General features: G+C 38.4%; 2 protein-coding genes across 3 annotated transcripts; one reads left to right on the forward strand and one right to left on the reverse strand.

Moving 5' to 3' along the window:
* On the forward strand, positions 1-10,989 carry terf1 (telomeric repeat binding factor (NIMA-interacting) 1). The gene is made up of 9 exons (XM_036558521.1): positions 1-227; positions 1,269-1,364; positions 1,701-1,828; positions 2,854-2,940; positions 3,416-3,565; positions 4,137-4,303; positions 5,426-5,523; positions 8,093-8,178; positions 10,319-10,989. The coding sequence occupies exons 1-9, from the start codon at positions 107-109 to the stop codon at positions 10,475-10,477; spliced, it is 1,092 nt and encodes a 363-aa protein (XP_036414414.1). The 5' UTR covers positions 1-106; the 3' UTR covers positions 10,478-10,989.
* On the reverse strand, positions 10,969-27,845 carry LOC118798905 (somatomedin-B and thrombospondin type-1 domain-containing protein). 2 transcript variants are annotated; one of them, XM_036558523.1, is made up of 7 exons: positions 27,542-27,845; positions 25,879-26,322; positions 22,760-22,954; positions 19,756-19,834; positions 13,770-13,946; positions 11,401-11,543; positions 10,969-11,048 (listed from the first exon to the last, which is right to left on the reverse strand). In XM_036558523.1, the coding sequence occupies exons 2-6, from the start codon at positions 26,102-26,104 to the stop codon at positions 11,426-11,428; spliced, it is 795 nt and encodes a 264-aa protein (XP_036414416.1). In that variant the 5' UTR covers positions 26,105-26,322; positions 27,542-27,845; the 3' UTR covers positions 10,969-11,048; positions 11,401-11,425. The 2 variants fall into 2 exon arrangements, with proteins under 2 accessions (XP_036414416.1, XP_036414415.1); XM_036558522.1 differs by lacking the exon at positions 10,969-11,048 and having other exon boundaries at positions 11,129-11,543.

Genomic DNA, 27,845 nt, shown 5'->3' on the forward strand with positions numbered 1-27,845 from the left:
TAGCATTAGCCGCTAACCCTTAGCCTCATAGCAGCACGACTGCAGAGAGTTTTAATAACATCATAAAAAGTTATTTGGATTATTTAATCCGGATTAATTCATCCTGATGTGTGAGGTGGAGAGTGTGGCGCGGTGCTGGATGATGGATTTCTGTTTCCGCTCTGTGTGCAGCAGCTACAGAGACACAAACAGAGAGAAGTTTAATCAAAACATCAGACTTTATGAAGGTAACGTTAAATATGTTAAGAATGAATAATATAACAACATTTATGTGTGACTGTGACAATAGTGATTGCTTTATAATTGAAATGAAATTAGCTTCACCTTCGAATTTTCATGAAATTTTCATGAAATTAGGTTCACCTCAAACCGAATTTTCCGTTCCACCTTAAATGGTTCTGCAGTTACATTATGTAACCTAACTGGTATGTAACGGAATGGAATCGCGGCACAGTGTGAGGTATTTAAGGTGGAACGGAAAATACGAATAAGAAGCTGACTTCAGCCTCGTTGAAAACACAAACATTTGTTATGCAGTGAGTACAACACTGTCACCAATCACAGTAATGAATCTCTTCTGTAGTTAAAACTACGAGAACCACAGACAGTAATCTTTAATAGCCCTGTTGCTTTTGCCTAATAAACAGTGATCGGATGTGCCAGATATGAATTATCCACTCAAATGTTGACTGTCAGTATTAAAGTGTTAATCATTTATTTTAACAACTTCAATGTGATTCAAAAGGGAATGGGTATGAATATGTAACTGCTGCAGGTTTAATTGCATTAAATTACTTTGTATGTGACTAACCAGAAACCCGTGTAAACTTGATGTAAATTTGGGATGTTTTACTGCTAAAGTATTGCAATAAAATATGTAAATTTTCATGTTAACATGTCCTACTCGGTGTTTGCACTAAACCGGTATGGCCAGCAGGGGTCAGTAACTGACCACTGGAGTGATATGTCAGTTGGTTTTGTTTTTATTTTTTTCTCATTCTATGATTTCTAGGTCTGGAACGACAAGCACTTTAAAAGTATAGATAAATTGGAACACAATTATCAGTGAATATATTATTTTGTTATTATTGTTATTATTGTTATTATTGAAATATCCAGGTCTGTTGTATAGTTGTATAGTAATGTCATTGTATAGTATGTATATGTCTGTGTATGTTTAGAGTCTTGTGTGTGTGTGTGTGTGTGTGTGTGTGTATATACTCAGCAATTGGTTTGTAATTTCTTTCCTCTAATGTTTATTTTTCCAGTGATTGTTGACAGTGAAACTGATCTGCAGGACGATCAGCAAACAAAGCGGACAGTGTGTTGTTTTCTATCCCGAATTATGGATGGAAAAAATTTAGGTAACTTTTTTTTTCTTATTTACTTTTACTTTCTTATTTACAGTGTATTTGCCCATGATTTCACATTTCATCCTGTTCTGCTGCTGATTGTTTAGAGCATTCATGTGCGTTGTAACAGTGCATTTGTTCTGGATTGTAATGGTGCGTTTGCTGTTGATTATAATGGTGCATGAGCTCTAGACTGTATTATAATGGCGCATTTGTTATGGATTGTAATGGTGCATTTGCTGCGGATTGTATTAGTGCGTTAGCTGTTGATTATAATGGTGCATTTGCTACAGACTTTAATGGCACATTTGTTGCCGATTTTAACAGTGTATTTGCTGTTTTTCTTAGAGGTGCGCTACGACACCAATGACAGAATTGCTCCGCTGATGTCGGCGCTTACAGTTTGGGAAAACCTAAAGGATACTGTGGCAGATGCTGCGCTATATGAAAATATCAAGAGGCTGCTGTTTATTCAGGTAAAGCTTTAATTCCAGTTTAGTTTCTGTGCCTGATTTTCTAGACCCAGCTAAAGGTCGTGTACATGTTCAACCTGCTGTGCGCTGCTATCTAACGATATAAACCCCAAAAAACACTTTGAATTTAAATGCCGTTTAGGGAAAAAAAAAGGCCAGTCATTTGAGTGCAGGTGTGCCTATAGTGCAGGCTCCGCCCATCCCCGTCCACTTTAATCTGAGAGGCTGCACCTAGAACCATATAATTTTACATTTTCATACACTTTCTTTCAGTTTTTAGGTTTTTCCAGTACTATTGAAATGATCAGCTTTGCTTGACAGACCTGTTTGAAACAGCCTGTCAAATAAAATTATATTTGCTTGTAATGTTTTGTTTTATTTCACTACTATTGATCAAAGATTGTTAAACAGTTCATTGTTACTCTGCGTTAATAAGCCATTGCACTAGAATCGAGAAAGTTTGACAATGTTGTGAATAGTTATTTGTACATATCACTCAGTTCTAGTTCATTTCTAAATTACATACTAAATTGAGGATACAAACCTGAAGTTTGAACGGGCCCATATTGATGTTTGGGTGTAGTCTTATGTACCTAAACATCATAATTCATTTTTACATGATCTTTTTCCAAACTCTCTTCATCTTTCAGAATTAAACAGGTTGTGCCTTTAAGATGGTTATATATATGTTACCTTTGTTCTGATTGACGCCCCTGTATTGTGCCTCATTCAAAATACAGCTGGTACGGAAACACTCCTTATAACTTTAGAGTGAGTGGGCGGAGCTAAACTGATGTAGGCTGACTAGGCAGGTATTTGTAAATGTGCTAGTTTTTGTGACATCAAAAAAGCATTAAATAAAAAACAGGCTAATAGCAGCTCAGTTTCCTTATATGGACTGTATGGATGAGGAGTGGATGCTACATTTTGAAGTTGTAACAATATTTAAACACTGCACCAAACTCAGATTGAAAATGTTTAGTTTTTCATGCTTTAAGTTTGTGCCCTGTTTTCCTGTGTTACTCCAGTGTGTTGGTGTTTGTTTGGAGAAGGGGAATGTACAACTGGCAGCAGAGACACTAGAGTGGCTCGAGAAGGAGACTTCATTATCAGAGGTATTCACGTATGCATTCTCAGTGTGGCATGGAAATCACCCTATCCAGGCTCCGTCCACAGTTGCGTTATGTTGTGGCAGTTGTTGTGATGTTGGAAAAGCTTTACAGAAAGCTGGTAAAAATCCCATTCCTGATCCAGGAAGCGTCAGCAGACGGACATACAGAGACAAAAATAAAAATAGCAAAACTTTTTTCATCCAGTATTTTTGAGACAGTTTCTAATCTCAAAGCAAAGCACCAGCACTAATCTTTGTCAAATATAAGCAAATGCAAAGGAAAAAAATACCTAAATTCATTAGGCTGAATGAGATTTTTACCAGTGTTCTGTAAAGTTTGTCCAGCCTCACAGCAGTAGCTATGAAAGAACACGTTTGTGGGCAGGGCACTGATAGGTTGATTCAGCATCCTCACATACTGAAAGGCTTACACTTGTTAGCTTTTTGATTTAAGAAGTCAAACATTATTTGCCTTCCAGAAACTGCAAAGAAAACTGTCTACACTTGTAACCAAGAACAACGTCTATGATCAACTCTTTACAAGCTTCTCCTACAGTCGTCTGCTGGACAGCATCAACACGTTCTTGGACGCATTTCTTGAGAAATGTCCGTCTGACTTTTTGCTCAAGGTATTGTACTGAAATATATACTCTAGCAGTAATACAAACCATTTTTGAGGGGGAGAGGTATCATATATTTGCATAATACCTTAAATTTTCAGTAGCATTTTACATTTTTCCAACATTTTTGGATTTGAAGTTTACATAAAAATGAACAGAAGTGTGGCACACACCTAAAAACTGCCTTCTTGGAGTCTGAATTCTGTTGGTGCTTTAGTCCATGTTCATAGATAATAGTCTGTCATACAGTGTCAGAAACCACATAATCCAGTCTCTTAGAGATTTGAACAACTCCAGACTGTTGGAGGCAAGTATGTGATGATTTTACGCATGCAGTTAGCATACGCTAATGAGTCAACATACTTGATAGCTACATTAGCCCTGTAGTTCCAGTGCTAGAGCTGAAGAAGCAAACTTCAGACACCAAACATTACTTGGCTGATCGGCTACATTTGGGGAAAATTGAGTGAAATTGAGGGCAAGTGAGTAAATTTGAGTTCCCCGATAGACTATTGCTTTAAGCGCAGTATTGGTCTAACAGTATGGTTTTATTTAAAAAAAAATGTATTTATTTTTTAAGTCTGCAACAAAAGTTGTGCAGGCTCGACAAGAAAGGACAGAGAGGGCGAAGTCGGAGCAGGAACTTTCAGAAGCAGCATCACCGAGCCACACAGCTGCAACAAAAGTTGTGCAAGCTCGACGAGAAAGGGCAGTGTCACCAAGCCACACAGTGAACAGCTCCACAAAGTACGATTGTTTTTCTACAATTTGAAAGGCATCTGTGATTTCTTGCCATTTGAAATATTTTAAGTATACTATAAATGACTGGTCACGTAAAGCTAAAAAAGGCCAAATTTTTGTTGTTGGGTTCAGGAAACCATGAAATACTTACAAACAGCGTTTACATTGTTGAAGTGAAATCTGTTTTTTTTTATGCTTAATATTTCATCTCTATTTGAAGGAATAAGGCAAATGTGGATTCATCAGGACTAAATCTGAGATGAGTCCTTCAGTGATCTCCATGTTTATATGGTGTAGTAAATGAGCAACAGATAAATCCCTTTTTACCCGTATAGTTTTTATTGTTGATTTTGTAAAGAGTTGCATCTTTTCCACAGGAATTTCAAAGGAAGTTCAGTGCTGATACTTAAAGTAAAAGTTTTGATTTATGCTCCTGCTATCAGTTTTTTGGATAATTTATGTTGTATAAAATGAAACCATGCTCTGACAAGATGTGAAGATAAATCTTCACACCCACTTTAAATCCTGTGTACATGTAGATCCTTATTATATGGTATATAGGCACCATGATGGCCTTGAAGTGGATATCTGTATTTGTTCTAAATAATCCTTTGTAACTATTTTCTGGGGCCTAATGTGTTCTTTTGCAGCTACCACTGTAAGGCTGACCAAGCTTTACAGAACACTGGTAAAAATTCCATTCAACCTAATGAGAAACTGTAGAACATGACTCAGTTTATATCACAATACCTACATTTAGAGTGAGTTATTCATTCAACCTAAAGAGAAACTGTAGAACACGACTCAGTTTATATCACAATACCTACATTTAGAGTGATTTATTCATTCAACCTAATGAGAAACTGTAGTGCTTTTTTAGTTTTACAACATATATATCATTTTAAATTAAATAACATTCTCAAAATGTATGTATTTTGATAATTGAGTCGTGTTCTGCATTTTCTCATTAGGTTGAATAGGATTTTTTTTGCAGCATTCCCTTAAGCTTGTCCAACTTCACAATACTAACTATGAAAGAACTCATTTGTGGACAGAGCAAGAAGAGGTCAATTTAAAGCCATTTTTCAACGAATTAAAGTAACATGGTTTTGTTGTGTTTTCTCACAGACCCAAAAAGAAACTATTCTCAACAAAAGTTGTTCATCCTTGGAAACCTGAGACAGAAAAGAAGCCTCTGTGTGTTCTCCGCAGAAAATCAACATTAAGTAAGTTCTCAGTTTTATTTAAAGTGAACTGCAGTTGGTTTGCAACTCGTGCTACTTACAAAACAAGGGGATGCACAGCAATCGATGTGAAGCACTTTCTTGTGGAGGTTGTTCAGCCAACTGACTTACAGACTGAGTGACTGAATTACCAAACAGCTGACTTACCGACTGCGTGACTGGATTACCAACCAGCTGATTTACCGACTGAGTGACTGGATTACCCACCATCTGATTTACTGACTGAGTGACTGGATTACCCACCAGCTGACTTCCCGACTGAGTGACTGAATTACCCACCAGCTGACTTACCGACTGAGTGACTGATTCACCAACTGGACATCTGACTGACTTACCAACTGATTAACTTGCTTAGACCGACTAATTCTTATTAAATTACTGATTGACTTACCAACTGACTAATAAAATTACTGACAGGCTGACTGACCTGCTGGCTTACTGACTTGCTGAATGAATTACAGACTGACTGGCTCATTGACTAACTCGCTGACAGACTGACGTACCGACTGGCTTGACAAACTTAATTACCAACTGAGTGGCTGAATTACTGACTTACTGACTGGCCTACCAATTGACTGACTCATATATTGACTTGAGTTAATGACTGATTTGACTTACCGAATGACTGATTGACTGACTTGCTGAATGGCCGAGTCACTGATTTACTTTCTTACTTCAAGCCAGGTCCTTGGGGTGCTTTGCATCTTAAAAAAAGTCCTACCTCTGTAGACCAAAGGTAGTCATGGGAGCTTATTTTCATGCAAAACTAAAGGGGACCAAGTAAACAAACCTGCATTTTCTCTGCCAGTACATTCAAGAAATTGTGAAATGTGAGGTATCTGCCATCATGGCGTTATTTACTTTAAAAAAAGGCATGTGATTCAACATGCATGTGAGTCAGTTAGTTGATTTCTACGTCACAAGTAGAGCCTCACCCTTCACTAGAATAACCACACCCACCAACCCTGCCTTTGCCACCGTCTTAGCCCTTTTCAGTATGATTTCTCAGCGAACACCTGTTCGGACGTAAACAATGATAAGTGTTGTTGGTGGATGCCAGGTTTCCTGTGAGTCATGTTTTCAAGCCCTAGATTGTATAGGCAAGTAAACACTTGTTTAAATTCTGTATTTACGTTTTAACTAGTAACATGCTGTCTGGTTGAATGTTTGCATCCCTTTTGCAATTAGAGATGTCAGTTGTTAGCTAAGCTCTTGAAAAATAATGCCATTACTGGCCTAGTTTGCATACAAGGGTGATGTTTTAACTCGGAGCACTAAGTTTTCTGACCCTAATCAGACTAGTGATACAAAACTGATGTAGTGAAGAATCAAACCCTCTTAACGAATCAGGAGGCCAGCCTTTTGTCTGGTGGATAAATTTATTGTTCTTTGTGCAGTTTCACAGACAAACTGATCCAGGGATCCTTTGACTTAGTACTGGTTATTTAGGCTCAGGCACTTGTGTTAATGCTCCAAATAGACACAGCTGTTTGGAGCATTAACAATAATTGGCATTAGAGCAACAAAACACAAGGTGTGACAGAAGTGACCATGTAGGGATAGACAGAAATAACTGAACAGAATGTCTTGGGTGCAGCAAACACATACCACATACATGGTACAACACACAATACTGGTAGCATATAACACAGTAGACCATTCCTTCAGTGGGTGATGTTCAAGACTAAAACACGTTGCTTAGACGTCTCTACGTCAGACGGTTAATACTAAATTCATACGTATTTGCTATGTCAGCAAGATGCAAGCGAAGTGCAACAGGGCTACATGAATGTGACTGTAAACCCTTACCATTCAGAAACATGCAGCTGCATCCTAATCGGTGGGTCGCCCTCCGCAGCAGTCTCTTTTAATGTTTTCTGACTCCAGTTAGAACATTTTAAGCCACCATGCAGCATCGCAGTGTCCAAAAAGTGTAGAACCTTATGGTGTGCTCTGGTGCTGACACTCTGCGACTCTGAGCACTGTTCAATGTCTCAGCGCTCCACACAGCACTTAGCCATCACTACATTAAATTAAAACCAAATTGAGACCACAAAGAGCCACAGTACATCATGTGGCTTGAAATGTACACAGAAAAAGGCAAATGCTAACTGTCTGTTAACTCAGCTAATGTTACTAACCTAGTCTTTTTTTTTCTACTTCGTATCTACCAGCTTGAGAACAGTGAGTTTGTGAAGATTCTAAGCATGACAAATGATGTTGAAATATATATTTTTTTTATTTAAATGCGTAAAGTTCTATAAGACCACTCTGCTATATGAGGCTATACAGTCCCACAATGCTGTGGTTCACTGCAGCCTTTTTGAACTATAAACACAGCAGAGCAATGACTGAATTGGCCATTAAGAGTCTTTTCATTTAAATATAGTATCAATGCCCAGAAAAGCAAGTAGAAATTGTCTTGGAATTAATTCTCCTTATATTAATATGCTTTAAAATTGAGACTTTTTTTCCCTTTTTTTAACATTAGCAGTAATGATGTGTGGCCCATATTAAATTCTAATAAAAATGTTGGTGTCGTTTAACACAGAGGTATCCAGATTGAGTTTTAAAGACCACAGGAAACAGGAAACACCACGGGATATACCTGACCACCCAAAATACAAAAGCAAGAGGGTGAGTGCTTCAATGTTCTGACTGTCTTAGAGAAGATCTGATCACCCATTTACACCACACCACACCACATCACCATCAGCACAAAACGTTGTTTTGGGGTTGTTTTTATTTATTTATTTTTAATATGGGCCTCACATCATTTGTGTTGGCTGCTATTGACATTGGGTCAAACTTTTATGCCAAATGGACCAACAGAAATGATTTTAAAGGTCTTAACAAAAAATCATTAAGCACAGATTAGTATGGGATATTTTTTCCATTTGATTTCCTAAAAAGTGTTGTGGGTATACACACGCACACTCACTGAACAGCCACTTCATTAAGTACACTTCCTTGTTTCTACATTTTTCATTTTATCAGCTCTGCTTACCATATAGGTACACTCAGGTTTGGGATGTACATTTTGTCAAGGCAGTCTTCAGAATACAGTTACACTTTACAAGTTTACAATTTTAAGAGAATACTTTTAGAAAGTTTACCTGCTAAAATTGAAAAACATGCATATCATCTTTATAAGAAACACTATCAACAGTGTGAAATAAATGAAAATCACAGCAGAGTTTTCCCATGTTTTTATTGTACATGTATTCTACATGCATTTTAAATATGTTACTTTTTTAAATATCGTAATGGAATACATTACTGAATACATTTAGGACAATGTATTGAGTATTTAGTAGGGGTGCGGGGAAAAAACTCGATTCTTAGATGCATTGCGATGCGGACGTGAACGATTCTGAATCGATTCATTCAACGTCAAAAATCGATTTTCTAAATATTTAATTTATAACGTAATGTTGACGGAACGCAAAAGGCTGAACTGGAAGTGGGAAAGTGCAGCGCCCGGACAGTCTGTGGCGGCACATAACAAAAACACTACTGGAGGAGCGAGAAATCCGACCAGCTCCCTCTGCGTTAAAGCCAGGTTAGATCAGGAGTCACAACACAAATGATAAGAAGAGAGCGCAGATTTACTCCGCTCTGCTTTAAGCTTTAGCCGCTTTCTTCCCATCTCTGCCAGAAAACTTTTCTTCAAAACTAGAAGAGTTTCTTGTAAAATGTCTCAGCATGCGGCTGTTTTACGAGGCTGAAGTCGCTTCTCATTCGCCAGTTTCTCGTTCTAATTTTCCCGTTCCACCTTAAATTCTGCCTTAGGCGCCGAATGTAACTGCACCATTTAAGGTGGAACGGGAAAATACGAAAGAGAAGCGAGTTTTTTTTCATTTTTGCAACTTTTTAGAGAAAGACAGTCTCTCAGCAGATTTAACCAACCGCGCTGCTTATAAATGTGAATAAGTCCTCCAAATGTTCGTCTTAATCTGTTTTTTCGTTCGCTACTGGCGAGGCCAGACCTCGGGGCTATGTGACCTGCTGTCTGCTGTCTGTTCTCAGTCGTTGAGAACCAGGGCTTTTGCGCTATGCTGCACACTTTGGAGCCGAGATTCAGCGTCCAGTCTCGAAAATACCCCCCCACTCTCTACAACGAGACCAAAAGGGTGGCTGTAACGTGCTGCGTGGACACCCATTGCCACTGGATCTTACTTCAGGGCAACAGCGCATTTTATCGCAGATGAGTGGCAGCAGCGTCTCTGAATGAGAGCCTTCTAGTTCACTTGCCACATCACTTCCATTTGATTTATTAATAAAAGATATTTTAGATAATTAAAGCAAAGTATTTGTAATGATCCATAATGCATTTACATTATGGATCATTACAAATACTTTGCTTTAAAACTACGAAGTCCTCAGACAGTAGGAAGATAGAAATCATGTATAGAGAAAAAAGATGCATCGAGATGCATCGATAATCATTTTATAATCGCATCGCAGTCCTCTGAATCGTAACTGAATCGAATCGTGAGGTGCCTAAAGATTCCCACCCCTAGTATTTAGCCATCACTACTTCTTCAAAGTATTTTGCCCAACTTTGTGTGCACTTTGTAGTGAGGACCACCACTGAGCAGGTGCTATTTGTTCAATAAATGAATGAAAATCTATGTAATTGCTTATGTTATTTGTTTTAAATTAGATTTATTTTCATTCAGTCTGGCCATAAGGATTCATGGTCAGTGCACCCTTAGCTTAGTTTCCGTAGTTTCTTGTATTTGACACTACCACTCTAATATTTTGCGCCCTCTAGAGGTGGACGGAAACGGAAGACAAACACTTGAAGGCTGGAGTGAAGCGTTATGGAGAGGGAAAGTGGGCCAAAATTCTGGAGGAGTTTGTCTTTGAGGATCGAACAAGCGTCATGCTTAAGGACCGGTGGCGAACTATGAAGAAACACGGAATGCTGTAAGGACTGATCGCAGCTTTGTTAAAGCCACTTCCCTCAGTGCTGAATCTCAGTTCAGTATAAATAACAAGAACTGAAGAGCGTTGTTAAAAATACAGAATTAAGAATGCAGAAAATGTGACGATGCATTCTGAGGTAAAACTGCTTTTTATTGCCATCATTTTTAGCATTGTTTAAAATCTTACTGCAGGGATGCACAACAGTCCTGGTGAGTCAGTGTCCAGCAAAAGTTGGTGATTTACCAGTTCAAACACACCTGATTACACTCTGTTAATTGCCAGGTTTAGAGGGTGTGTTTGGATAGTGACCAGACTGTGCTGGACATGGCCCTTCAGGACCAGACCAGTGCACCTCTGCCCTGCTGTCTGGTCCACACAATAAACCTGCTTTCCAAGAAGAAATTATTTGTTTTTTATATTCATCTTCAAAGGGGAATTTCACTCATTTTTCTATATTTCTTTTTAATTCAATCGTTGATATGTAAACAAAGTCATCCAGGGTGGTTTGGTGTGGTTCACTGTAGAGATTCAGCCTTCTTTACAGTGGTGGTGATAGGAACCAGGGGTTGCCATGTCTACAACACAAATATTGCAATTTTATTTACTGTCCAAAACCACCAATAAACCTACATGTGTCTTCTGAGTTTAAAAGTAAAACACTGTCTTAGACATCAGACAGCATATTCATAACTATTTAATGTAATAACTAAAGGGAGCTTTTAGAGGTGGACTGGTTCCTATCTCCACCACTGTGAACAGTTAGAAAGGTGTAATTACCTCTCAAGTTCATGTAGTTTAGTCTGGAGGTAGGCAACATGGATTTCCAGTGTTTTCTAAATTATATTGTATTTTCAGTCTGTTCGTGATCAATTAAGTTTTATACATAAACCATAACAGTAACAATTAATTTTCCAATATAAATGTAACCTTTTATGTGCAAGTTAGTTTGCATTCAGATGAAGATGAAGCTGTGGACTGGAGGACAGGAGCAGTGCTGCAGTTTCTGAACTTTCCTCCACGTTCCTCTGCAGTGAGGACTTCCCACAGCCTGCCAGTGCAGAATGTCATCCCTGCAGACAGTAGAGAAGCATTAGTCTGCACTGGACACAACAGACTGAAGTTACAGCATTCAATCATAAACATTTTAGGCTTCGTCAGGATTTAAATAGAAGCAGATTATTAAGGCATTAGCAGTGATCAATAAATGCTGATATTTTTATTTTTCAAAGAAATATATCTAGTTGCCATTTGTGGGATTATTGCCTTTCGTTCCCTACTTTAGACTTGTCCAGTTCCACCAGTTAGCTATTACATGATGCTAACAGGCTTGGAGAGTGAGGGCTAACATGAGCATCCTTTTTCCTCTAGCCTGGTTAGCTTATCTAGTGGCCTCCAGATCCAAACACCTCAGTACAGGTTTGATTCCATCTGCTCTGCTGTTACAATTGTAGACAATAACTCTTTTCCTCACATCTGATGTTGAAGTGACAGAAAGCAGAAATTAAACCTGTTCTGTAGTGTTTTGAGCTGTAGCCTGTTGGGCCAGGCTAACACTAGCATTACATTAGTTAACAGGCTAAAGGTTCCACCCACTACAGTACAGGCTCAGTTCCACCTAACTAATGCTCAAAAAACGCCGATTTAGAAGATAAAGACTAAATTGAGTGACTGGTATGGAGGGACAGCCGGAATTTAACGTGTTCTGCATTTAGCCACTGATGAGCCACTCTTGTAGTTTTCTTAAGTATTTCCTGGTTCGGATTCAGCAGCGCTGCAGTTGGGAAAAAAACTAATGGTTTCACAAGTCCGCACCAGCGCAGAACGGCACAATACAGCCCTGAGAACCATTTGGCTCAGCAGTGGAAAAGAGGCCAAAAAGAGCATAATTAGGTGTGTTTAACCCTATATAAAACAGAAATCACAAAAATCCTGACAGAAAATTAAGCCCTTTAGACCGATCATCATGACTGATAATATACATTGCTAGACAGCACATTACCTGCACCCAAAAATTTTGCATAAGTATGCAAAGCTGTTAGCATCCCTGGTCAAATTCCATATTTTATTGATTTACTAATTGAAGAACAGCTCCCGGGACAAAAAATTAGTCACCTTGCATGTTTAAGGTGGTAGTAACTTCAGGCTCCTGCAGACGGCGTTGCATGACGATGATCGGGCTATAAATACCTGTGGGGTGTGCGACAGGATTCATAGATTGAGGAGAGGTGGTACAGTGCAATGAAGGTCTCGTTCGATGTGTGGAAAATAGGTCGCAAAGCAGATGCTAATGATTGGCGAAAAGGAGTGATTGCATTTGGGCGGCCAAAGGCCATAGTGTGAAGTAAGTAGCTGAACATGCAGATGTATCGAAGCATACAGTCAAACGGGTCCAGCAGTGGCAAAAACCCCAGTCTACAGGAAATTCTCGTCAGAATTGTGGCCGAAAGACGAAACTGATGGACAGGGACTGCCGGCGTTTCACGGTAATAAAAACTGCTTCGCTTCCAGGCTAGAATTTCTTCTAGAAGTCAGGGCAGGTCCTTCACAACCAATTTCTGAAAGAACACTCCGCAGGGAACTGTATACCATGAACATATGGAGCAGAGTGTTGAGCTGGAGGCTCTGTGATGTTCTATGTTTTAATTACATGGAACGGGTCCTTTGGCTGATTTGACAGTAAATCTGAACCATAGTGCCTAGAATCCTCTTGAAAATCTATGGGACTACCTGGAACAATGAGTAAGATGCCAGCGAAGGCATCCACGAAATCTGGCCAAACTGCGCAATTCTTTGATGCAAGAGTGACTGAACATTGGTGTCGCCTATGTCCAGAAACTTGTCCAGTCCAAATTGAATCGCAGCTTTTATTCATGCTTATGGGGGTATTACACACTATTCAATACATTTCAGTCACAGGTGACTAAGTTTTTGTCCGATGAGCTTAAGTTAACTCGTTCTATAGAGAACTCACTTCTGCACATTTTAATGCACAATTACTGTTTATTGGCTGAATTTAAAATATTGGTGAAAAATTGTGCATATCTGTTACAGAACATTTTATGTTATGTTTTATTTTATTTAATATGTTAAATCTAAATAAAAATAAATTGTGCATGAAATGTCTGAAAAATACCATGTTTAAGTGTGTTTTCTTTAGTTTATTTATGTTTTACTTAAAATCAACAAATGACTGTTCAAATATTTGTATACAACTGTCCTACTATACCTCAAATATTATATCATGGTGGTGAAGATTCCCTGACTTACAGTAAAATTTGTGCGAGAGCTGGTGTTACCTTTCTGCATAGTATCCATCTCCTTGGCAGGTGCGGCTGTGGTTGCTGATGGCAGGCGGCTGGCACAAAACACAAACCACAAACCCTTCTCTCAGATACTGCATCCAGCGCGTGTGGGGTTTATTCTCAACCATACAGTGTCTGCTCAGCGACTCCACCCTAAACTCCATGCAGAACCTGAAGAGACAGGAGTGGAAGGAGGAGCTTTCACTCAAGGGTTGTAAATGCATAACATTATGACATTTGCTTAGAATTGTATTCCAAAATAAATGCAGCTGGATGATTCACACTTTCAGCACATTCACACTTTGCGTGGATTTATATACCAAAAAAACATAGTTGATTTTTACATGAAAGGGTGCTTTCTTTATCTCATACAATTAAATAGACTGTACCATTAAGGCTGATGTATGTAAATGAGCTCTGTTCTAGTTGTTCTGATTGACTGTTCCTCCTTCATAAAGCAGTCCAGGCTGAAACACACCTTATAACTTCGCTGTGAGTGGGCAGGACTAAACTGCTGTAGGCTGATACGTTAATGTGTTGGGTTTTCATATATAGACTTTCGTATAGACTGGGGAATGAATGCTATAGTTTGAAACTTGAACAGTCAATGCACAAGTCTGAACCAAGGCATTACAAACATTGCACAACTACCTTCATCCAATAAATGGCAGATGGCATAGGCTAATCATTATAATTAATCAATACATGCATATTAATGAATGACATTATCTTTGACTTTCATGTTGGCTGTGTGATTCAGTGGTTAAATGAACAGGGTTTGTGTCTTGAGGTTCTTAGTTCAATTCCTTAAAGGTCCTTAAAGCATTTTAATCATAAAGCTTCACCTAACCATTATAAGGTCAAATTAGCCTAAATGAAATCATTTATTTACTGGGTTGTGTTGTGGGCTGCAACTTGTAAAAGGTGGGGAACGTGTAATGTAAACAAGACTACAGTACTCAACTGCACAGTATCATCGTTATTCTCGATATACCAAAGTAGACATTCAGCCCAGGTTGTGATAGCTGCTTACAGCAATATCTCCTTAGGTTTAGGAGGAGATCAGAGTCTTATTTAAGGTAGAAAAAGGCATGAATTTTAGCTTTTGCATTTGTTCAAAATACAGGTGTCCCAAAAAAATTGACATCATTTCATAGTCTCATAACATAGCCAATTCTCCCTCAAATGATCTCAAATTTTAACAAAATGTGTAAAAACTAACCAAGTTTAATTTTTAATGTTTCAGGTTGAAGAATGACATTCACTAGAAATGAAAAGGCATTTTGTGTGTTATGCTCAAACACAGTCAAACAAGAGTGTGCAGTGTGCATTTTCAAGAAAATTCAATAAAAATGCACTAACTGGAAAGTAGATTTGGACATGGCACAAAAAATTCAAAGAGGAAGGCTGTCTGTGCAGGGCAAAGGGCTCTGGATGACCACCAGTATCGGAAGATATTACATTTGTGAAGCTTTGTGAAATCAGTTATAAAATCTACATCCCTCTGAATTTCTTGTTCGAATTTTGATAAATAAATCTTGTATTGTTCAACATTTAATTTAATTTGCCTAGCACATGTAGTTACTCAGATATTCACATCTCAAATGATGTAAATTTTTTTGGGACACCCTGTAAATTAAAACCAAAAAGGCCTTCAGTAGCTGAAGGTCAAGGTCAAATCTCTTCACATGTGCCAAAACTTTGGATTTATGATTTTGCGGCTCCATTGTCAAGCTGAACGTCAAAGGTTCAAACAAAAACACCCTGTGTCAGCTGTGAGATCTGTGTCTCTGAGGTTGAGAGGTTGCTGGTTTAATCCCATGGGTTTATTTATTTATTTATTTATTTTTTGTTGTCTTCACTGGGCAGCTGGGAAACTGTAAGTAAAATGTTCTTAGAATCCAAGGTAGGTATTCGATCCTGTGGCTTCTTTTGTGACCAGGAGCATATTGTTTTTTGTTTTTTTTTGTTTTTGTTTTTTTTGTTGTTATCTTTGTATTTTCACTGTCAAAGGCACAAGCCATGCTTCCAAAATCAGGAGGTTCCTGGTTTGAACTGTGATCAGTTTTAGGTTCTACTATTTCATGCTCTTGCAACCCAGACTCGTATGCTGCATTCACACAGCAGGTAAAAGTGGCACAAATCTGATTTTCTGACCAAATCCGATTTTTTGTTTGGCTGTTCACAATATCTTTTAAATGTGACCTGTATGCGACATTAGTCTGAACAGAACACGCTCCTAAACTGAAACGCATGCGCAAAAGAACGATGCTTCACGTTGCTTCGCGTGGCTCATCCAGAGGTAAACAATCATGACTGCCAACGAACGCTAGTTGCTCCCGGAGGTTTCAGTTTCATCTTCACCAGCATCACAGGAGCCATCATGAAGCTTCATTGACAGACAGCTGGGCTCATCACCCAGAATGTTTTTGAGCTCGTTGTAAAAAGGGCGCGGCCACTTCTTTGGTTCGTGTCCTCGGATTCTTTAAACTTTGCTCTGTTCTTTGACACTGCAGCCTCGTTCTCCTGCGGCCGCGTTCGGCCATTTCTTCGGAAATCTCTTCGAACACGGAGGTGTTTTGGAGAAGTCTCTTCTAATGTTTTGTATAGAATCATCACCCCAGATGTGTATGAGGTCTCAGCAGCGGGAATGACGAGGTGGATTGACATAAAAGCATTGCCACATATGTATCGGATTTCTGTATCACAGATGAAATCGTCTCAAATCGCATTGAAAATGTCAGATTCAGTGTGTTTTTTTGCTGTTCACACTGCCACACAGATAACACATCTGTGTCACATATGAAGAAAAAGATCAGATTTGGGACACTTTTACCTGCTGTGTAAACAAAGCCATTGTGTGGAGGGTTTCAACACTTAACCCTGGCCAAGGATCACCTGCTTCCGCAGGAAGAGGAGATCTGACATAAATAAGTGACTATAGATGGTTGACAAAACTTTCAATCACGAACCGTTTGGTTTGGAGTGGTTTTCAAAACAAAAACACCTGCTTGAAAGTAGTATGTATCATCAAACACATAAGGATATCATGTTTACTGGCTCTAACTTTACAACAACTTTTAAGTAGGTAATACAATGTACTTCACAACTTTTTTTTCAACTTACTTTAAAAGGCTCACTGTTGTTTCTGGTGACTAGCTAGCATTTATCTTCATAAACAAAAGCATGCGCACAAACGTTTGGATAGCCAACCAAAGTGTAACTGACAAAATACTGACAGCTGTAGCCATCTTGGAGTGCAACAATTATCAGATGATCTGTGTACCTCTGAATGTGGACCATTTAAAGCTAAGATTATTAGATGTCTTCAGTAAGAATCTGGGAATCTGAATACCTTAAAAGACGAGGGCCTGTGGTTCAGTGCTAGATGCCATGCCTTGCAGATGAAGTCGGTAGTTAAAAATCCTGATCTGTAGAATGATTTCTCAAGTGAAATGATAAAAAAGAGGTTAGTTGTGAGCTTATTGGCTAATTGGTAAAAGCAAAGTATGGATATTGTGGGTTCAAACCCTGCACAAGGTGGCTGTGTTAGGCTTGTTCTGGATGACTTAATAGGGAATTTGAAAGTCAAATGCTTCAAAAAAACAAAAGTTTGCATGAGATCCTGAGGCTTACTGGTAGAAGCCATCCCTCTGCAGTCAGGAGGTTGTTGGTTCATATTCCGAGCGGGATTTCACACTTGTGGGGGACTGGCATCACTACGGTGATGCACACCTAAGGAAGGCTGGAGGGCAGTACCTGAAACAACCTGGACTACCCCCAGGGCCTCCATAGAGATGAACAGCAGGGGTAATGGAGCTGAAAGCAAAGGGGTTGACTTAGTTTTATTTAAAAACACTTCACCCTCAGTTTTGGTTTCTTTGCTTTTCTATGCATGTCTTTCTTGTTTTCTCCTCTCTGCTCTACTTCTTCCCCCCTCTCTTTATCATCCCCATCAATGCAAGTACCATGACAGACTTGAGCTGCCAACATCCTGAGCATAAATCAAGCATGTTCCCACAGAGGCACCAAGGCTTATGCTGAAACAAGCCTTTTTGAGGGACATTTGTCTTGAAGATGCCAGCCTTAAAAATGATGTTTTTCTCTGTATTTAAGTCATTAATTTATATTTCTTCGAGGTATGAGCTCTCTGTACTTCTTGAAAAGGCACTCAGTCATATCTTCCTCAAGCAATCCTGGTTTAACACATCTTCTGGACATATTTGAAACTTGTGATGTTGTTGAACAGTGTGGTAAACTGTCATCATTTTATATGTTTATCTGCAGCACAGTTGGATTCATATTATTGAAAACGGTGAACTTTTGAACTCTCATGTATGTTTATTTTCCCTCCAACAAGTCCTCGACCACAATGAAGTCACCAGCTCCATTGTAAACTTTGTGGCTCCGTTCCTGCCCTCATGGCAAGTCCTGACTGATCCAGTCTTCCTGTTAATGTTCAAGCCCATTGTGTGATGTGGCTTTAATGTTAAGAAGCTGAGCAGAAGCCAAGAGCCGCTCTCATGTCACAGAGGTTTCCTTAGATTCTCAGTACCAAGTCAAACACAGTCTGTTTGCTCAGGCTACTCCTAATGGCAAAAGGATCATCAGGTGTGTTTACAGATTTAACAATGATTAAAGACGTCGAGGTCACTGGATTGTTGCCTAATGCAGGTGTATCAGTCTCAGAGACTCGAAAATACAATGCCTAGTCTGTTCTACACAGTGGCTTCAAAATGCATTAGTACAGCATGCAGTTGTATGTAGAACTGTTTAACTTAAAGGGAAATTCCACCAACTGCTGCTTAAATGGTTAAGATGTAAACAAAGCCATTCAGAGTGGTTTGGCATGAAATGCTCCGCTCTAAAGAAACGTATCGAGTCAAAGTTGTTCACTGTGGTGGAGACACCAGATGCCTCTAAAAGTCCCCTTACAGCTGTATGGAATGGTTAGTAATAAGCTGCCTGACATCTGACGGTTCTGATAAGATTTTGTCTCCAAAGATTCATATTTTCCACGTTGTTCTCGTCTTCAACATTCCATATAACATTACCTGCAGTGAATGTGTAGGTTCACTGGTGGTTTGGGATAGTAAATAAAATGTCTATATTTGTGTTGTAGACATCACGACTCCTCGTTCCTATCATCACCACTGTAAAGACATCTGAGTCTCTACAATGAACCATTTCACATCAAACCACACTGAAAGACTTTGTTTACATTCCAACTACTGAATTATGCATTTGTAGAAAAAAAGCCGTTATTGAAAATTAACGAGTTGGTACAGCTAAATACGACGATCATGACTGAGGATGATGAACATTTCTTCATGCAGTAGGCCTCTTCTGTGTACATGGGTTTTACATAACTGGAGGTTACAGTGGGTTTCTAAATCCAATTGGATGGTATTGAACTTTGCAGTACAGTGTTGAGAGGTGATCCATTTCACAAGCTGTCTGTATAAACTGGATTGTCTCTACCAGCAGCCTCTTAAATCAGAAGAACACAAGAGGAGCTGCTGTAAACAGACAGTTAAAAAAGGACAGTCTCTGCTCGTTCAGGGTTTCTCAGTTAGCCAGGTAACTTCAGATGAGGACTGTCCAATGAGAATGTCCCTCAGCTCTTTACCATTGGACAGGCTTAACTTTGGGCTTAAGTTATCTGGCTGAATAGAGAAATCTTGTCTTGTGAAATACCCTCAGGGACATGGGTGCCCAAACTTTTGCACACAACTATGTTATTTTGAAAATTACAAGCAAATGTTAGTAAAGCTTTGAGAATTGCTTTAAAAACTATTTTTTAAATTTTATTTTAGGGTGGGCTGATAGCTGGTTTAGTTCAGTTCACTCAGACATTCATTAAAACAGTGTTGGTGGGATTTTCTTGTTGCTGTTTATTGTTTTTGAAGCAGTGCATGTTTGTTTATCAGAATTCCACACAAAGTTCCTTTGTGTTTGTCTAATCTGCAATGATACAAACCCAGAATGCTGTGGGGTCCCGTATAAACTCTGCATTATTCTGCTGTTGCTGTACTCTGCTGTTGTTATCAGAGCTGGTCCTGGAACAAAACCAACAAAAGATTTCAGTGTTCAGCTCGTTCATTAACATCAGAGACTAAATAGCAGCTGCTGGGTTTCTTGGCTGAAGAAGCAGAGAGTTTCATCCATTAGTACGCAACTCGGTCAAATATTTGAGGAACTGTTCCATAGAAAGAATTGTTGGCTCATTTTCAAGGTATTATGGGATTTTTAAAATCACCTGTGGAATGCAAGACCTATAAAAACAAGCTCTGAATCCAGAGGAGTTTTACAGTTCCCTCATAATAGACTTCTAATGAACACAATGACTGTGTGTGAAATAGCCTACTGTGTGCTATACTGCATCAGTGTATACTGTATAGTGCATGCTGCTCTTCATAGTAGTTAGTATACTGTACAGTATCCAGTATATGTCAAAAGCTCAATGGTTAAAAAGCTTAATGTATCACAAGACTGAATCCAGGACAATTAAAAATATCCAGGTGGTTAGGTCAGTGGTAGATACCTAGAATTTTGTGTTGATTTTGGGATGCAGTATATCATGAAGATAACTCCGGCTGCACACTGGAGTATTTGGTCAGAGTAGTATGTCATTTGGGTATCTTTGGCACACTGGGGAAACTCATTTTGGTCACATGCTGCATACTACTTACTACTATTGGGCACAAACAGTACTCAAGCAGCTATTTCTAATGCAGCAAATGACTTGTTGGACCCATGTCTGGGGTGGTCTTTGCTCTAGGCAAAGGTAGGCAGTCACCTAGGGCCCCCATGAGCCAAGAGCCTCATGAAATTACAAATTAAATATGAAATATATAACTTTTTTTAAAAAAAGCTGTTATTTGCAGTTGTAGCAATTTTCAGTTTTTCAAAACAGCACCACCCCCAGTCATGGTTATAATGTACTATTCCATGTTGTTATTTGATGACACAAATGCATGAAGACAGACTGATATGAACATGACAATAAAGCGATTATCTACATTTTGGAGAGGAGGTTCTTCAGTGTGACAGCGCACTGCACAAGCTCAGCATAATGCTTGCTTGTTAGTATAGATAGCAAGTGTTGGAGTCATTACTAAAAAAAAGTAATTAACAACAAGTTACTAATTAATTCTCTCAAAATGTAATTAGAGTATAATACTTATCATTTCCTGGAAAAAGTAATTACTTCTGCATTACTCTACATTACTACCAAATTATTACCAAATTATCTCATTGTACTGGCATATTTTTTAAAACAAGCCAAATTATCTGCCAATACAGTGAGATAATTTCACTTCATATAGTTACGGAAGTAAAAAATATCAAGTCAATTATTCTTTTTATATTCTTACAACAGACTCAAAATGAGAAATATTAAATACATAAAAATATTAAAGATTATTTTACTTGCCAAGATGTCATTTTTAGCAGTATAGAAGGTTGTACAACACAGGAGCCTACACACTTAAAAATGCTGGATTTTCAAGAGTTCTTTAGTAAAGAAAATGGATCCATATAGAACCGTGAGCACTCAACAAAACCCTTTTCATGATTAAAGTTCATGAAATGGTTCTTCAGATGGAGAATGTGCTGTAGCTGGTTCTATATAGAACCTTTTTAAAAGCGTTCTATATAGCACACCAAAAGCGTTCTTCTATTGTAATAAGCCTGACATTGTAACAACAGGAGATATGGTGCTATATAGACCCTTTTAAAGCTACAGCACATTCTCCAGCAGTCTGAAGAACGCTTTCACGGTGCAAAGAACCTTTTAATCATGCAAAGGGTTGTTTGAGGGTTTATGGTTCTATACAGAACCATTTTCTTCACTAAACAGCCCTTGAAGAACCATTGTTAAGTGTGTAGAGCCTTAACTATTGTATAAGAGGGCGCCATTCCTGTGTACCATTCCGTGATCTACCATTCCAAATCACTAAATCCTGCCCTGAGCAGCCCTGAGCCGTTTCTTGTTTGTGAGCACAAATTCATTCCAAAAGTAACTCATCATTAGCTAATGAGTTGAAGCAGAGACTGTAATAGGAGGATGAGACAGTTCAGTGGTCAAAAAATGCATAAGAAACTAATACCCTTCAATAAAAAGAGCTTGCTGGTAAAGGAAAAGCTCTCTGATGTTTTGGACAGTAAATACAATGACTATATTTGTGCTGTTGAATCTTGATCCCTGGTTCCTATCACCACCACTGTAAAGAAATCTGAGTCTCAATGAACACATGAATCATTTCAAATCAAACCACTCTGAATGACTTTGTTTATATCTCAACCATTGAATAATGCAGAAATTTTGAACAAATTGATCTTATTTCTCCTTAATACATAGAACTTGTAATGCCAACCAATCAGCACTCAGTGAGAGTAATGCTAACTAATCAGCTCTCAGTAGCAGTAATGCTAACCAACTAGTACACAGTAGCAGTAATGTGAGAAAATCAGTACTCAGTAGCAGTAATGCTAGCCAATCAGCAATGTTAATGTTGGGAAATTGTAAGTATTCTCTGCTTTTTTAATGGAATACATCCATCTACTTTCCAAAAGTAATGGCTACAACCATATTTAATTTTTCGTTTTTAGCCCCTTAAATTAAAAAAAAAAAAATGCCACAACACCTGCAGCTTTTATAGCACAAGTGCTACATGTTCAAACATTTAACATACATGCCTGTGATGGAAACATATCAAACACCACTTTATTAATCAAAAAACCAAACCTTGATCCACGTTTTTGTTTTTTTTGTTTTTTTTAATTACATTATTAATGACGTTTTTATCGCTGCAAGTCATTTTGCTGGAAACAAGCTGCTGAACAAAAAATTGCCTACTTTTTTTTAGACATTTTATCGCTTGATGGAAACATAGCTAGCGTCTGGAACCAGAAAGAACTCAAAAGGGAATCCCATCCTCTTCTGGTTGGTAATCACAGATACAGACTGACTCTTTGCGTACCTTGTGCATGACCACAGCTCTGTCCCTGATGGTTCTGGTACTCCATACAGCCTGCTCTCTCCTCCAGAGCTGGACAGGCCTGCCCACTATTTCGGGGATTTATCTCAATGCTGCGTCTCCGAACGCGGTACGAAGGCTGGCAGGGCTGCGCACAACCGCTCCAGTGCGTCCATTCACTCACCACACACGGCTGGGCTATATAGGAGAGGGCATATACATACACTTCAGTTTATATCACAATACCTACATTTAGAGTGAGTTATTCATTCAACCTAATGAGAAACTGTAGGACACAAATCAGGTTATTCATTTTTAAATTATATTTATTTTATATGTGTTTGGGTCTATTTTTAAATAATATAATGTAATCATGTTAACATTAGTAGGGCAAAATATATAAAATGGCATCAGAATAATATCAACAGATAAGTCCTTTAAAAAAACAATCAGCCTTGGCCAGATGTTTACTGATATTTGATGATTTAGGTGACACTGGGCTACTGCACTAAAATATCAGCATTTTCTATATTTGTTGCAAATAAATCATATTGTATATCGGCCCAGAATTCCCATATCGATACATCTCTAAACTGGTAATTGAACTAATGTTGGCCTTCATCATTATTGTTCCCAACCTTCTTTGATTTAATTTGCAAAAATAATACAGTCCAGCTCAGTAGTGTGGATACTTAAACTGGAAACCCAATGTTATATAGCGACTCTACAGTGGCTCATTAGATTGAATGAATAACCCATTCTAAATGTAGGTATTATAAACTGAGTTGTGTGCTACAGTTGCTTATCAGGTTGAATGGGATTTTTACCAGCGTTCTGTTGAGCTTGTCCAACTTACGAAAAAAACATATTTGTGGGCGGAGCCTGGAGAGGTCAATTATCACACTTCTTGCACTGATTCAAAGTTATGTAACACTCAGTGTCCCGAGGTGAATGCAGTTATACAACCAAAACTTCCTACTGTTGTTGACCATACTCTGCCGCTGCCCCCGAGGAATTTTGGCTCAGTTTATCACAGAGCTGTTTAAACCCACACTATTATAATGTTTTCAGGCAAAGACTGAACAGCTTTGGCTTCTGCCACAACATTTCAGTGAATAAGACTATAACCATAGTCCAGGTCTTACAACCCCATTTCCAAAAAAGTTGGGACACTGTGCAAAATGTAAAAGAAAACAAAATGCAATGATGTGGAGATCATTTACACCCTATATTTCATTAATAATTGTACAAAGACAACATATCAAACGTTAAAACTGTTTTTGTTTTGTCATTTTTGTTTTGAAAAATATTTGCCCATTTTGAATTTAATGCCAACAACACATTCCAAAAAAGTTGGGACAGGGCAACAAAAAGCTGGTAAAGTTGTGTAATGCTAAAAAAAACACCTGTTGGTTAATTGGCAACAGGTCAGTAACATGGTTGGGTAAAAAAAAATCATCCCAGAGAGGCTGAGTCTTTCAGAAGTAAAGATGGGGAGGATCACCATTCTGTGAAAGACTGCACAAGCAAATAGTGCAACAATTCAAGAATAATAATTGTCAACCTAAAACAGCCAACATTTTTGGCAAAAACATGAAAACAGCACTGACCATATTTAGCCAGAATGTTTAGGTAGCCAAAATTTCAGTGCATGTCTAGATATTATGGAATATTGCAATAACTTAAAATAAGTGCTGATATTATGCAAAATATATTTTTTATTCTCTTTCGTGTGCCATTGAATTTATTTTTAAACATTCATTCTGTTCTATGTTTAGTTAAAAAAAATATAAAATAGAAAGGATTGCACTCAATTATAGAATATACACTGTAAAACACGTTGAGTTTACTTTAAAAAGGTTGGGGAACCGGTTGCCTCCCTTTCATTAAGTAAATAGTTAACTCTACTCATTTCTCTTCTGAAAACAAATTCTCATTTTCATTTTTTTCATATTTCATTGTCTCAAACTGACTGTTTTTTTTGTTACTATGCATATAAGACTGCGGTATGTAAATGAGCTCTGTTTTGAAAGGCTGTAGCAGGCCTCATTCATAAAGCAATATGGGCTGAAACACTCCTTATAACTTCAGCATTTGAGAGCAAAGCTAAACTGGTTGAAAAGGCTGAAAAGGCAGATACAGATAAATTATTTTTCTGCATATTAGTTTCCTTATTTACACTTTATGGAGTGAGGGGTCAATGGTACGTTTTGAAACAGTATTGATTTACTACATCAAACTCTTATTTCAACAAAGTGAGGAGATTAAATTTTCAGTGATGCGGGCCCTTTATTTGAGCTGCTCTGCTTCATTCTCATTTTAATCCCATATCTGACTCTGAGTGTTTGCTTTGATGCCGTCTGCTCATCTGTAAAAGTGCAGCTGCTTGGGCTGTAAGCTGTGTGCAGCCAGTAAATTAGGAATTTAAGAAACGTTCACTGTAAAATGATAGAGAGGAATACTGGGCACTGTAGAAAGTTAGTTTATGTAATGACATTATTGTGATCAGCCAGAAATATAAATGCTGTGTAGATATAGGCAAGACTACAGGTCTAAAGTGTGGAAGTAAACAGTGACTTTCGTTTCAACACTATTTTACCATTAAAGGCCCTTTATAATGGAAAAACAAATTGTTCTCACTTTTGTTTTAAAGAATTTTGGTTCAGTATAAGTAACAAACATTGTTGTTAAAGTTTCAAAAAGTAACGTCTCAGTCTGAACAGTCTGTAAATGCAAATTTCTATGCCCATTTTGAATTTATTAGATTTGTAATGTCACAAAACACAACATATGCAATATTCAACCAAAAGCAGTTTAGCTTCGCCCTTAAGTTATAAGAAGTGTTTCAGCCTGGACTACTTTTTGAAAGAGGTACAATCAGAACAGAGTTAATTTACATATATCAGTCTTAAAGGCACAGTAACAAAAAAACTTATTTTGTTCTAAGGGACAAAGAGGGGTTGGAAAATGGTCATGTAAACATGAATTCCCCAGCTACACAAATGTGTTCACCTTAGGGAGGAATACAGGGACTAATACAAATACAATAACAATGTAGGATATGGGCCCTTTAATTAAATGCACTAGAATTTAATGTTTAAGTGACTGCAGATTCCTCTTACCTGAGCATTGTGTTGGGTAATCAAAGCAGCAGTCTTTAGCCCTCACACAGTTTTCATCACAGTAACACGTCCCATAAACACGGTCACTGCTCCAGTCCAGTGAAGTACAGGTAAGGTCGGTCCCTGGACAACACTTTCCCGAACACCCCCCTTCTGCAGAATGGAATGCTCCAAACACAGCGGCTAGCAGCACAGAGGCCCACTGAATCACTGCTGCCCGAATCATAATGGCCAGGAAACAGGGGAGGGAAGGGGAGCCTCAGAGCTCGCGCAGCAGCTCTACTCTAACACAATAACAGTGTGTGTGTGTTCTTTTTGTTCTCTCTGCTTTCCCCATAAACACAATCCAACAGGTCCAGTTCTGCCAGTCAGGGGACTGGCCAGGTCAGTCCGGGTGAGTCCACGTGAGTGTTTGGTTTCCTGCTGGACTCTGTGTGATCTCCTCTGTGAAAATAAAGTATATGTTAGTATGTGCCACAACATACACCGACTGACCACTTCATTAAATGGACATCCTTGTATCTACAGTCATTGTCTATTTTATCAGCTCTACTTACTATATAGGCGCACTTAGTAGTTCTAAAATTACAGACTGTAGTCCATCTGTTTCTATGCATATTTTGTTATTTCCCTTTTACCATGTTCTTCAATGGTCAGGACCCCCTCAAATTTAGTTATTTAGTTGGTGGATCATTCTCAGCACTGCAGTGACACTGATTTGGTGGTGGCGTGTTAGTGTGTGTTCGGCTGGTACAAGTGGATCACCCACAGTGGTCACAGCAGCTGCATTCACAAATGCAAGTTAAGACTGTACTATGCACAGTGGAAGTCATATTCCAACAGCATCCAGAAACACCACCAATTTCTCTGGACTCAAGACCATCTAAAATGGACTGACGTACAGTGGAAACATGTGTTGGGGCCTGACAAGTCAACCTTTTAGACTGTTTATGGAAATAATAGATGTCATGCTCTCTGGGCCAAAGAAGAAAATGACCATCCAGATTGTTACCAGTATAAAGTTCAAAGCCAGCATCTGTCATGGTATTAGTATTAGTAGAGTATTAGACGGTAACTTGCACACCTATTGAAAATGTCTCTTATTTAGCTCAAAATACAGCAACAAAGGCCCTGTATGGTTGCACAGCTGAAGACTTGGTTCAAAAAAAAGAATGGCAAAAAGTTTTGCTTTCAGAACGGGATCATTGTGTCTTTAGTCCCCAAACGTTTATTAAGTGCTGTTAAAAGGAAAAGTTGCTCTGTACCAACTTTTTTGGAACAGGTTGCAGACATCAAATTTGGAATGGGTGTATATTCATAAGGTAAATTAATGAAATAAGGTACATAAGGTAAAACATGAAATGTGTTTTTGTTGTTTACCATTTTTAATTTAATACAGGTCAAACAGAATTTCCCTGCTTTCTGTTTTTATTTAATAAGTAATCTAAGTAAGTATATAAAATGTAACTAAGCAAAGTAAAAAAGTAAGTACATTAATATGTTAGTAAATAGTTTTAATTAGTAGGTTAAGTTAGTAAATAAAATGAGGATGTAAATAAACGAACAGCATAAATGTAAGTAACTAAAGTAAGTAATGTAAATATGTAAAATACAGTTAAGTGAATAAATACAGGCTGGAAATTCCTGCACTCCAGCAGCTCACCTGTTTATACAGGAACACATTTAGAACGTCCAGCTGAAATAAAGGTCCATTCTGGTGGTCAGTCTGTGCAGTAGGAGAGCAGAACCTGTCCGTCGGTCACTCAGTCTGGACGCTCCGCTCTCCAGAAAAACACTGAGAGAGAGAGAGAGAGAGAGAGAGAGAGAGAGAGAGAGAGAGAGAGAGAGAGGAGGAGGAGGAGGAGAAATGAGGGCTGAATAAAGGGTGTGATCTCTCTCAAACTCGCTTTCTTTTGCTTTATTTCTCCTGCTATCTATCTATCTCTATCTCTCACTCTCTTTCTCAC

This window comes from Colossoma macropomum, unplaced genomic scaffold (genome assembly GCF_904425465.1).
Source record: "Colossoma macropomum unplaced genomic scaffold, Colossoma_macropomum, whole genome shotgun sequence".
Lineage (NCBI taxonomy): Eukaryota > Metazoa > Chordata > Actinopteri > Characiformes > Serrasalmidae > Colossoma > Colossoma macropomum.